At 42.5% G+C, this 13,179-nt stretch overlaps 1 protein-coding gene across 1 annotated transcript in view; it reads right to left on the bottom strand.

Moving 5' to 3' along the window:
- Positions 1–2,799: 2,799 nt before the first annotated feature.
- XPR1 (xenotropic and polytropic retrovirus receptor 1) overlaps positions 2,800–13,179 on the bottom strand; it is a 98,220-nt gene continuing 87,840 nt past the window's right edge. The window contains exons 12-15 of the mRNA XM_033151317.1: positions 8,020–8,186; positions 5,722–5,861; positions 4,449–4,670; positions 2,800–3,137 (exon numbers count right to left, since the gene is read on the bottom strand). Of these exons, the coding sequence (XP_033007208.1) occupies positions 3,077–3,137; positions 4,449–4,670; positions 5,722–5,861; positions 8,020–8,186 (590 nt within the window). The 3' untranslated portion in view covers positions 2,800–3,076. The remainder of the gene's footprint in view (positions 3,138–4,448; positions 4,671–5,721; positions 5,862–8,019; positions 8,187–13,179) is intronic.

Below are 13,179 nucleotides of genomic sequence, written 5' to 3'. Positions count from 1 at the left end.
ACACTGTTTTCAGTTCTCTTTATAACTATCAGCTGTCTCCAGATATAGCATTTCCCTTCATCCTACCTGAGTTCATGGGCTGTTGAGAAATTCTCCAGTGACAGACCGCTCCTCTTACTCTACCCTTGTTCTTTCAAACCTCTCTGCCAAGTTCCCTCTACGCTAGTTTAAGAAGTATTTCCAACGCTGCATTGCTTTGGCAGGTGACACATGATTTGATCAGGCCAGCATCCCAAGGGTAAGTTGATCCTTTTCGCGCTGTTCATCTTCCTAAATTTTATAATTAAGTCACCATTATTCTCAGTCAGTCAGTGGTAATTATCGGTTAACAACCAGATTGCTGCATAAAAATAAAAAATCATCTATTTTCGTGAGTAAAATACAAACAAAACAAAGCCAACCCCTGCAATAGGAAAAAAAGAGAACAAAGCAAAAACCCTTGAAATATCTCAAAGGTTCTCCTTAATTGCAAATGCATCTTGTCTGAGAAAGGCAGTACGGCTAGGCTGGAGCTTCTGAACCCCAGGAGGAGGACATGTGGGGTCCTATTGTGAAAAACCATTCTCAGAATTATTTCCTCTTGGAGCAGCTTGGTTTTGGAATACCAAATGGGCAGAAGAACTGACACTGCGCAACTCCCAAGTTTTCTACCAACATCCACACACCTCTCTCCCTGGCCATCCATCATGTTAAAATTTGTGGGTGGTTCTTTGCAGTTCTCCCAGCAATTATCTTGATAGGCTAAAGCACAATACAAGTGACTGTGATTCTAGGACTCACTCTTCTGCCTGCTAAGAGGCCCTGATTTTCAGCCACTGTTTTGCTGACTTATTTTGCTCTGTTGAAGAGTAACAGATTCCAGTCTCTAGTCCCTCTGGGCTACAGGCACGTTATGAATACTTTTTTTTTTTTTAAGCCACAGTTGCCCTACAAAATAAATTTTGCGAATGGCTTGAGAAGGTAAGTGGGCAATAAATAGGTAAGCAGGGACACAATGATCAACTAAGAAAAAGGGGGAAAAGGTTTAAGGAGGAGGAACCCTCTTTGCTTAATAGTGTGCCTCTGATCTGCAGACCCTAGACGACTCCACAGGAGAAAAGGAACTAGCAAGAAGTTACCACCTGAAATGGCTAAAAGAGAGAGAGAGAGAGAGAGAGAGAGAGAGAGAGACAACACAGTCCTTGCTGTGAAGTCTTGGAATAGAGACAGAGTTCAGGGAAATTTAGTAGCTTCCCCACTATTATGGTGTTGACCTCACACACGCACACACTGTGTAACAGAGCACAAATAAGATTTCGTTTGCTAACATTGAGCACAAATGCGTGGCATACACAACAAGGCTTGGGACTACGAGGGGTGGATATGGTCATCTTAAGACCTTCATGCTGCTCTATCCTATGGGCTCTGGAGGCCAACGTGGATTAAAACAAAATCAAGCTGGAAACTTTTCCTAAAGAATTTCCTAAACTGTATGGCCATCTACCCTTACTCCCATTAGCGGCGCCACTTATTAGAATACTTGCAGAAGTCAGGTCTAACACTAAGCTTGGCAGGATTTGGGGTAGATAGGTTAAAAAGGAAAAAAGAAACGAAACGAAAGCTAACCTGAGGATGTTCTTGGCCAGTGATTGTCAGAAGAGTATTTGCCAAAGTATGGCAAAAGTTTTTTTTTAATTATTATTATTTTTAAAGCATTAAAAAAGCCCTTTCTATTGCAATACCAATTCCCGAGACTACACAGTCTCCAACTCGCCTAAGTGACAAGGTCTTGAGTGTCTGCCTAACCCCCGTTTGGACTGATGAATGCATCATCCTGTATCCTCAACAAGGCAGACCATTTCTTCACTTAATCTCAAGTTTCACTCCTATTATGTAGCTGAAGTAAATGGAATAATGCGTGTTTTCCCTGTTTCAAAGGGTAATGTCCTAAAGACTCAGCTCATTAAAGCAAAAAATGTTTCCTAAATCTACAAGGCTTTTTTTTTTTTGCACAGGTATCTGAGGAAATGCACGGGATTAGCTCCAACTAACCTCCATCAGAAAGCTGAAGATCATTTGTACTATTTCTGCACAGCTACATTAAAAAAAAAAACAAGAACCAAAGAGAGACAAGGATGATCCGGCTAAAATCATGCCCAGGTTTTTGAGGGACGGGCGGCAGCAGCAGCAGCAGCGGCAGCAGCAGCAAGTAAAACCCACAAGAGAAACTTTGGTTTAAAACAAATCAAATGGAAAAAGAGAAAGAAAAAGTCAGGTCAAACCGGCGCAAGTTCTCTCATCAAAGAGGTATTTTAAAGGGCGTAACCTCACAGCAAGAGAGATTCAGGATCTGCATCCCCTCCCCCACCACTTGCCTTGTTTTTAAGAGAGCTACCTACCACCTTCATTGCACAGGACTCAAAACCATTCTCTTATAGTTGTCAACTATCATAAATAATGTGAAAACTATGTGCAACAAATACATCGTATTTCCAAAAAAAATTATAAAGAAGTCACATCAAATTAAAAAGTAGCTTCATGAATGAAGGTACTGCCCTAAGTGCACTTTCCCGGCAAGTGCAACCAGTGCCTTGGTGCTGGATATGAAGGAGAACACCAAAAACCAGAGCATGAGCCAGAGTTAAAAATTGCGGGTCCAGCTTTAACCCGTCAAAGCTGGACCGAGCAGAGACTGAGTGAGTTCTCGGTAGAGTCCCCTCGGGGAGTCCCGACGATGCTTCCTCATCTAAATTGTATGTCCTTGAAGCGATTGCAAACAATCTTTAAGACAGTTCCTTCCTTCCATAAGTGTCCCTCTGATTGGCAAAACGAAGTAACCTTTTTATTTTAAAAACAAGAAATCAAATTAAAACCAGAAGAAAAAAGAAAAGGAAACACAGTGAGCTTGTTGGAGTCCATAGGATCCGGTCCGGAAGAGCTCAGAAAGTGTGTTCAGATTTTTCTCCTGTTTTCTGCTGGAAATATACCAGAAGTTGGGTTGTTGTTGTTGTTGGTGGGGTTGTGCGGGGCGGGGGGCAGGGAGAAGGTAGTAAAGCGAGAGAACACAAGGGATGTGGAACTTGGTTCTGTGGACATTTCATGTGTTTGCTTCGTCATCTGTGTCTTCTATTAACACCTTGGTGTCACGAGACTTGGACCTGGGGAAACACAAAATTAAACACAGCTGAAGCAAAAATATATAACACAAGATAGAAACTTTGTTGTCTTGCATGCATGATAATAATAAGAAATTTATTTTTTTATTTACAGCATCTGTGTTTGATCCCACAACATAAAGCTTCTCTGGTTGGCTTATAGTAAAGAAGTAAAACACAAAATAGGGATTTTATTCACACTGTCCGATTTATAGAAGTCTAATGTGTGTCATCCTTCCTTCTCAAGATCAGGAGATAAAGTTCATGGAGGCTGGGCATGTAGACTAGGACAAGGGTGTCTGAGCAGGTTAGGTGGGAGAGAATACTTTTACTCCTCAGCTACACGTAGAGACTCTACACATTTTGAGGTCTCTCTGAACAGAGCTATAAAGTCAAACTGCAATCCGGCCTCTGCCCATAATGTGGGTAAAGGTTGCATATAGCTTGGCATTCATACACTGGGATCTATCCTGCCCTTATCGCTGCGTCTTTGCTGCTCAGCCTGTTATTGAGCTTCACTGATCTCCAAATTTACATTTATTAGAACTTCCAAAAAGCCAGGGATATTGCCTTAATCACAAGGGGTTTTTTTTGTTTGTTTTTTTTGAGAAAATTGGAGCAACAGGCTTCTAAATCACCACTCACTACAGACAACTAATTCTTTCATTTAAAAAAAAAAACAGGTGGTGTTTCCAGTTACTGCCAAAGTGCTGATTTTAAAAACAAAAAAGGCGGTAGGTACTAAAACTTGAAGATCAAAAGTGTCCTGCCTTTGCTCTTCAAAGAATCCTGCTTTTCCCGTATGTGTTGCTCACAATCTCCCCTTCTTCTAAATTTTGATTACTCACCTAGCTCTGGAATAAAAATGGTGATCACATCTATTGGCAGTGACTCATAATGAAACAACACCTGCATAATTTGTTCAGGCTGTTCTCTTTAAATCTGCCTGCCACGAGTCTCTTCCTAAAGACTGTGCTGAGCAAAAGTATTGTGCAAGTACACTTGTCGAGTCCATTGACATTTGCAATAGAGAAGGATCTGTCAGCCATGCCTTGCAGATACAGTCTTAGGTTTGCTTAGGGCCCACCGACAGCTTTGCTTGTCCTATGCCTGAAAAGCATGGGTCTGAGTGGCTTTCTCCTTGTCCTGCTCCTTTCCCAGGGAAAAGCAGCTCTTTAGCTTTAAACCGGAACAACGCAGAAAACCTGGTTGCCATTTGCTCCGACTGAGCGCTAAAGAGCCATTTCCCCCGGGGAAAAGCAGCGGGTACAAGGGGAAGTGTGGACAAGCCCTCAATGAGAAAGAAATACGTACTGAGAAGCAAGACGCGGTCTATGCAAGGACACACTCTGGCTACGCTTCCAGGCCCGATTTTTCTGACGATTCCGGACACCATCCTCCTGGTCCATCATCTGTTCAAGCAGGGTCTGATCATCTGCGTTCAGCGGTGCCACCGAGATGTCCCGGACAGCTCGGAATTCACCACAGTTGTTCAGGTGCTCATTCTCCAGTCGGAAGAAATTCCACACAAATCGACTGAAAGATACAGAACCGTAGTAAGTGACATACCACATTTTCCTGTCTATAAGGTGCCCCCTATTTTGGGGGCTTCAAAATTTAGAAAATAGGGGGGATTGAGCTTTTGGGGAGGATTATTTGGGGGGAATGCTGAAAATCGCTCACCTGCCAGAACACAACCGCTCACTTCATTTACAACTGCTGCTTACAATCTCTGGCTTGTGCTTCGTTCCGGCAGGTGAGCGATTTTCGGCACCCCTCCTCCCAACAATCAAGTGGCCAATCGCCGCTTACAATCTCAGGCTCACGCCAAAAAACCATTCATGCCTCCCCCCAGCACTACCCATGTCTAAGACGAGCCTAAATTTTGAACCTCAGTTTTCTATTTAGGTTACATTATAGTCCAAATGCTATTCATCAGGAAATAAGGATTTGTTTTAAGTTTTTCATGTGTGCTAAAACTCAATCTAAGATTATTATTTTTTAACTGTTTAACCACATCAGTTAACAAACATGGATATATATGCTATGTTATTGTTTTAGTTAAATAAATTGTTTAAATTGTTATTAAGAAAATGATTATTTTTCTCCTTCTAATAAAGTACAGCAGAAAAGTTGTCCAAATATGAACAGTTAACTTATTAAACCTCACAATAATGTCATAATTATCTGTCTATGTATTTCTAATACTATAACCAAATCAGTAATTTCTGATATAACTGTAAAAACTACTCTGAAAATTTATTATTCCGAAAATGAAACCTTCATCTGGTTGAAAATATTAAGATTAGACCAGCAAGAATGAGTCTTTCTGTTAAAAAATGATTTAAATCAAATCCACCCTGGTCTGCAAAAACTGGGGTAAGTACCGTATTTTCCGGTGTATAAGACGACTGGGCGTATAAGACGACCCCAACTTTTCCAGTTAAAATACAGAGTTTGAGATATACTCAACCGCAGATTCTCCACCCGGCGTATAAGACGACCCCCGGCTTTTGAGAAGATTTTCCTGGATTAAAAAGTAGTCTTATACGCCAGAATATACAGTAGTTTAGGTAATGCATCTTACCGGAAAACTTCAAGTGGTGCAAACACAGTAGCGATGATATCCCCGGCGTAAGGGTGGATTGGCATGGAAGTAAGAGAGATCTGGATAGTCCATGCAAAGCGCAGAATCACATCCTCGACAATGGCACAGTAGTAATAGGCCTGAGGAAACAGGTGGAAAAGACCGCTGTAATGCAGAGCAGGGTTATCAACCAGATCCACCTTCAAATAAAAGTGTAGAGCAAAAGAAGAATCCAGCCCTTGGATTTGCTTATTCTGTATGCTCAATGTGGTCAGGGACATAGCGAGCCGCTTTGCTGCCCGGGGCGGCCTTAAAACTTGCCGTGCCGCCACCGCTGCACAGTTGGAAGGGGTGCCGGCCGCTCGCGCCCACCATCTTGGATGGACTGCGCATGTCCACCCAAGATGGTGGGCGCGAGTGGCTGGTACCCCTTCTGTGCAGTGGCACAGCAACTTTTAAGGCTGCAGCGCACGAACAGCAGCACAGACGCTGTGCTGCTGTTTATGCGCTGCAGCCTTAAAAGTTGCCATGCGCCGGAGGCACCGATCTGCATGTGGTTTCTGTGCAGACAAGAGAGTCTATATTCCCATCCAACATAAAAGTATCATCACAAAAAAGCGAGATAAACAGCTGATTTGTCGAAGGACCAACATTACACTAACAACAACAGGAACAACAGCTTCATTCCTTAAGATCTGGCAGCGAGATGGCATGCTTCTTGATTGGCTGTTTTCCAAATACCCTGTTGCCACAGAGTACTTTAAAGGTTTTGCAGCCTGAGGACTGCACTCTGGGGAACCTCATGCCAGCAGTGGGAGGAGCAAAACATGTCAATGTTACCTTTATAGAGTAGGCTAGTTTGTACACACAATCTTCTTCATCATCATTATTATTATTATTATTATTATTATTATTTATTGAATTTATATACTGCCCTATACAAGGAGGTCTTGGGGCTGTTCACAGAAAAGATCATCACAAAAACCACAATATATATATATATATATATATATATATATATATATATATATATATAATATCAAAATAAATACAGCAACCCAATAACCCCCCCCCCCAAAAGAGTCACATTTTAAAAAGGCATAGGATGTCAGTGGATTCAACACGCTCCTCGCCCTCCTTCATTCAGGCAAGCAAGACACATGATCAGAGTTCTAGAACACTGTTCAGCCAGGCAAAAATGATCAAGGAGGGTGCAAAATAGGACCAGTGAGGGGCATGGCTGGGGTGTGTTGTTGGAAACCTGGTGGACTGCATTTGTAAGCAAACCATTGTAACTATTAACAACAGGTGGCCATGACCATGATTTTCTGTCTATACTGCCCATGCCTGGCGTTGGGCCACGAGTTAGCTGTAAGAAATATAGCACACCTTCCCTGAAGGCAGATGCTGGCACTGTGACAACTTGAAAAAATTGCCTCTTGCCTACGAGGGTTTCTGCATACAACATGCCCACTTGTTGCTGTATCTAAAAGCAATCACTTACCAGGCGGCCCCTGCTCTCCTATCAGATCAACCAAGACCCAACCTGTTTGTCTTGGGGTCCAAGATCCCCGAGTCACAACCTGCCACTGGTTCTTGCTTCATGTCAACCACGGGTAAGTGAGTGGGAAGGAGAGGCAAGAGCAGAGCAGGACAGGAAATTCTCATATGGCTCTGTTGTGATGTGTATGTACAAACAAGATACAGTGGTACCTCGGTTTACGAACTTAATCCGTTCCGGAAGTCCGTTCTTAAACCAAAGCCATTCTTAAACTGAGGCGTGCTTTCCCTAATGAGGCTTCGCGTCACCGGTGCCCTACCACCGTTCGTAGACCGAGGTAAAGTTCGCTAACACTACTTCCGTTTTTGTGGAGTTCGTATACTGAATAGTTCGTAAACAGGGCTGTTCTTAAACCGAGGTACCACTGTAATCTCGTAAGGGTTGAGGTGGTGGGGGAGAGAGGAGGGAGAAGAATAGGAACAGATCTCCTCCCTCCCCACCCCACCCCCTGCCAATTGTCCCAGTTCTTGCTTATGTGGATATATCCAATTATTGACCTAATGACAATGTATGCACTGAATGTGTTAAAATGAAAGTTACTTTATTTTAGCTAATTCTCTCCTTCAAAGGCACCTGGTTTTTTGTGACAGCTCCAGTGTTCAATATGGGTGGGATTATTCATTTGCTCAAATAGACGGCACCACAAGCAAATGTCCTCAGGGTGTGAACGTGCCAACAGTTCGAATCCTCCCAAGTTTTCAAATAAAGATCTTCACAAAAGCAACCTGCATACGCACCTTTTGTGGGTAGACAATCTCTTCCCGCAGGAAAGTATTCTCGCCAGCATTCCTGTCAAAGAGACCCCAATCCATCTTCAAGTCCCAGATGAGGGTGTAGCAGGAGCTGACAAAATAGAAGACGATCCACAGGTAGAAGAACACTTGGGAGTCACTGTGTTTTCGAACTGCAAGAAGGAAGAACAGTGTCACTGTATAAAAATGAGTAGACCACTCAGCTGGAATGGAGTTTAGTTATGAGCTTGGATACTTCTGGGAGCAACCCTAAAAGCATTTTACACAAGGAGCACAAAATCATCTCATGAATTTGAGTAACACCGACATGAATTTTGACAGTGTCCGTTTCTATAAAAAAATATGAATAAACAGTGTTCTGAAAGACATGAACCAGAAACTTTAACAAAATGCAAGTTATTGAAAGGAGGCCACTTTCATATTGCGATACAGTGGTACCTCAGGTTACATACGCTTCAGGCTACATACGCTTCAGGTTACAGACTCCGCTAACGCAGAAATAACGCTTCAGGTTAAGAACTTTGCTTCAGGATAAGAACAGAAATTGTGCTCTGGTGGCGCAGCGGGAGGTCCCATTAGCTAAAGTGGTGCTTCAGGTTAAGAACAGTTTCAGGTTAAGAACGGACCTCTGGAACGAATTAAGTTCTTAACCCGAGGTACCACTGTAGAAAGGAAACCCAACAGTGCCTGCCCCAAGACTCATAAGTATGATGAAGGCTTATTTTTTTGGAAATAATTCAGTAATGAATAGAGTAAATTACAGGAAGGTAGCCGTGTTGGTCTGCCATAGTAAAAACAAAATAAAATAAAAAAAATCCTTCCAGTAGCACCTTAGAGACCAACTAAGTTTGTTCTTGGTATGAGCTTTCGTGTGATTCTGTTTCAGTGTATCTGAAGAAGTGTGCATGCACATGAAAGCTCATACCAAGAACAAACTTAGTTGGTCTCTAAGGGTCTACTGGAAGGAATTTTTTTATTTTGTTTTGTTTTGAATAGAGTAAATGTTATTCATTGTTTTTTATGACTACTCTGTAATGGTTACTGCGGTGTAGTATACACATTTCTTTCCCATTTTAAATGGGATTCATCTGGCACCCTGCAAATGACAGCAGTTTCATTTGAAATAATATGAGATGATTTGTTCTGATATCTCCTAGCTTTTAAATGTATCTTTTAGGTCAGGGGTGGCCAACTCCCAAGAGACTGCGATCTACTCACAGAGTTAAAAACAGTTACGGTACTGCTGTTGTTGGGTAAGGTTTTTCAGGGGAGCATTACAAATACAAGGCAGCACAATCATATAATTGTAGTATCATAAGGATCATTTAGTCCAAACCCCTGCATTGCAGAATTTTTTTTGCCCAACGTAGGGCTCGAACCCATGACCCTGTGGTTAAGTCTCATGCACTATGAACTGAGCTACCATCAGCTTTCTTTCTTTTTTCTTTTCAAAAACTTTTTTAAATTTTCACACAAAAAAACATGCAAAACAAATAAGGTGAGAAGACACGAAACACTGTATATGGAATACATCATTAAGGTAAGCAGACCACACAGGTTCGTATAATTTAATAATTGCTGATCAGAAGGTCAGCGGTTCGAATCCCCGCGACGGGGTGAGCTCCCGTTGCTCGGTCCCAGCTCCTGCCCACCTAGCAGTTCGAAAGCACGTCAAGTGCAAGTAGATAAATAGGTACCGCTCCAGCGGGAAGGTAAACGGTGTTTCTGTGCGCTGCTCTGGTTCGCCAGAAATGGCTTAGTCATGCTGGCCACATGACCCGGAAGCTGTATGCCAGCTCCCTCGGCCAGTAAAGTGAGATGAGCACTGCAACCCCAGAGTTGGACACGACTGGGCCTAATGGTCAGGGGTCTCTTTACCTTTACCTATTCATGAGACCCCAGAGGGCAGGTGGTGCTATTGCCACCTGCCTGACTTTTGATGGTGGAGAGATTCATTGCTTAACATGTGGTTCTGAATAACCTCAAAACTCTACATAAGAACCTCTAACACCTAAACTCCCTATATTTCAGCCCCAAGCTTAGTGATAGAGAGTAACTATGGATGAATCAAGGTCTCTCTTCTGGAACAGCATGTAGACATCATGCTTAATGAGCGGTACTTCAGAGTGAAATACCGTGCAGGATCAATAATACTGGCTGCAGGGTGGTTTGTTTGTTTATGGATGTGAAATTCTTTGAGCATTTGGGGAAAATCTGAATTACTTTTATTATTATAATCACTGGCAAGGCTGCCATTCACATTTTGCCCAGTAGATGGGAGCTTTTGCACATAGGAAAACTCAGCAGCAATGTTCAGTTCAGAAAATTTCTTTAAGTAACAAAAATGTATTAATTCCACTGGGCAATATTAGTGCAACGAAGGGCAGGTTATAAAGGGTAGTACTTGGAATCTGCCTTGCTGGGGTGCCGGGCGGGGTGTCTTGAGCCACCCTGAAGACAGATTGATTGTGACAGAAGTTTGCACTTTGTAGAGTCTACTTCAGATCATAGAATCATAGAGTTGGAAGAGACCACAAGGGCCATCCAGTCCAACCCCCTGCCAAGCAGGAAACACCATCAAAGCATTCCTGACAGATGGCTGTCAACAGAATCATAGAATCATAGAGTTGGGTATGATGCAGATCAATATTTTACAAGTATTAAGAAAAAAAATGTGTAAACGCAAAAGCTGGGCTAGCCTATCCCAGCTCTTCCATCACTTAACATATGGTTCTGAATAACCTCAAAAATCTACATAAAGAACTCTAACCTCTAAACTCTCTATATTTCAGGCCCGTGCTTGAGTAATTATGGATGCATCAAGGTCTCTCCTCTGGAAAGACACTTGTTGTTTTTAAAGACATGTAGGTAAACTCAGTGTCTCAGCTTTGATGAACAGAGGCTAAACATTGATGAGTGAACAAAGACAGTGAAATCTTGCAGACATCTGAAGAGGTTCTGCAAAAGAAGCGGTGTAGCGTCGGTTGCTGACACCCGTGGGGGGCAGGGGGGGGAAGCGACCGCGCTGAGCTGTCTGCCTGCGCACAGGAATTTAAAACTAGAAATCTGAAACAAAATAAAATAAAATAAATTCCTTCCAGTAGCACCTTAGAGACCAACTAAGTTTGTTCTTGGTATGAGTTTTCGTGCATGCACACTTCTTCAGATACCGTGTGCATGCACACGAAAGCTCATACCAAGAACAAACTTAGTTGGTCTCTAAGGTGCTACTGGAAGGAATTTTTTTATTTTTTATTTTGTTTTGACTATGGCAGACCAACACAGCTACCTACCTGTAACTAGAAATTTGAAGACAGCCTGGAATTAAACCTGCTCTAATCAGATCTGCTACCACCACAAGGTCCAAGCTACTACAACATAAAGCTTATAAAACAGACTAGTTCCTGACATGTAAAATAAAATTCAGGTTCCACAGAAATCTTCAACAGGTAGATGGGAGAATTAAATGTTCTCCATTACACAGTGAGATAATTTGTATTCACAGCCAAGCTTGTTCTGCATATAGTTGAAAATCACTTTATTAATGTGTCTAAAGGTTCTGCAAAGCAGCAAGAACTCTTTAGGTGTGCTAACATTTGACTTGCCCAGAGGCTCTTCCACAATATTTAACCCCTGGGATGTCCATTTTCCTCTGTCAAATAAATTTATTAACCACCAATCTTACATTCACGATAGCAAATCATGCCTGCTAGCAACCTCTCAACACTAGCATGGCCTTTGAAGGGAAGGCTTACTAATCTAGTTGCAAGCATGCACACAAAATCTCTAAAGAATAATTATAGCCATGAATAAGGAGAGACAAATTCTGCCAAATTCAGTGTCTCTCAGTTCATTGTCTTCATAGTCTTTCAATTCAGTTCCTCACATTTCTGCATCAGTTTGCATTTTTTAAAAGGTCCTCGTAAAAATGTGTCAGCACTTTAGCGAACATTTCCCCTAATGCACACATTTTTGCAAGCAATTTCCCCCAACGTAAAACATTTGCGTTATTTGTGTGTGTGTGTATGCATATGCATACTTTACCTTAATATACATATTTTGGACACCTTTTCTGAGTTGGGGAATGAAAATTTTGGACAAGCGCTACTACTGAAGGATCAGTGGCAGTCTTTTTAATTGGTTTTCTACCTCTGGGTTCTGTGTGAATCGCAGCTCTCTCATTCATTCATTCATTCATAATAATAATAATAATATTTATTATTTGTACCCCGCCCATCTGGCTGGATTTCCCCAGCCACTCTGGGCGGCTTCCAACAGAAACCAAATACAACAATATCAAACATTAAAAACTTCCCTAAAAAGGGCTGCCTTCAGGTTTTTTCTGAATGTCAGGTAGTTGTTTATTTCCCTGACCTGTGATGGGAGGGCGTTCCACAGGGCGGGCGCCACTACCGAGAAGGCCCTCTGCCTGGTTCCCTGTAGTTTTGCTTCTCGCAGTGAGGGAACCGCCAGAAGGCCCTCGGCGCTGGATCTCAGTGTCCGGGCTGAATGATGGGGGTGGAGACGCTCCTTCAGGTATACAGGACCGAGGCCGTTTAGGGCTTCAAAGGTCAGCACCAACACTTTGAATTGTGCTCGGAAACGTACTGGGAGCCAATGCAGATCTCTCAGGACCGGTGTTATGTGGTCCCAGCGGCCACTCCCAGTCACCAGTTCATTCATTCACTCACTCATTTCATTTTCTGCCGTGCTTATACACTGTTCCACATTTCTGGCACTACTTAGGAACATAAGATCCCATCTACTCCAGCATCCTGTTCTCAGTGTGGCCAGCCATATGCTTACAGGAAGCCCCAAAGCACAACAACACTCCCACATGTGTTCCCCCATATCACCTCCAATACTTGAGATAGCACATAGTTATCACAAGCAGTAGTCACTGATAACCTTGTCCTCCATGATTTTGTCAAAACCTGTTTTAGAGCAACCCAAGTCGCAGGACATCATTCCATCCTATAGTAGCAATTCCCATAATTTGCCAGGTGAACGTTTGCCATTTTACCACGCGGCTGTGGCTATCGAGCTACAAGAGGATTCCTTGTACCCTATACAAAAAAAACAACCTTGTTTTTTGGTTTAAGTATTCCAAACACCGATCAGTCTCGTGTTTACACTGTTCCTCCA

The sequence above is a fragment of the Lacerta agilis genome, chromosome 6, assembly GCF_009819535.1.
Source record: "Lacerta agilis isolate rLacAgi1 chromosome 6, rLacAgi1.pri, whole genome shotgun sequence".
Lineage (NCBI taxonomy): Eukaryota > Metazoa > Chordata > Lepidosauria > Squamata > Lacertidae > Lacerta > Lacerta agilis.
The sequence above is the reverse complement of the archived record's forward strand: the minus strand, read 5'-3'. Positions and strand labels throughout refer to the sequence as shown.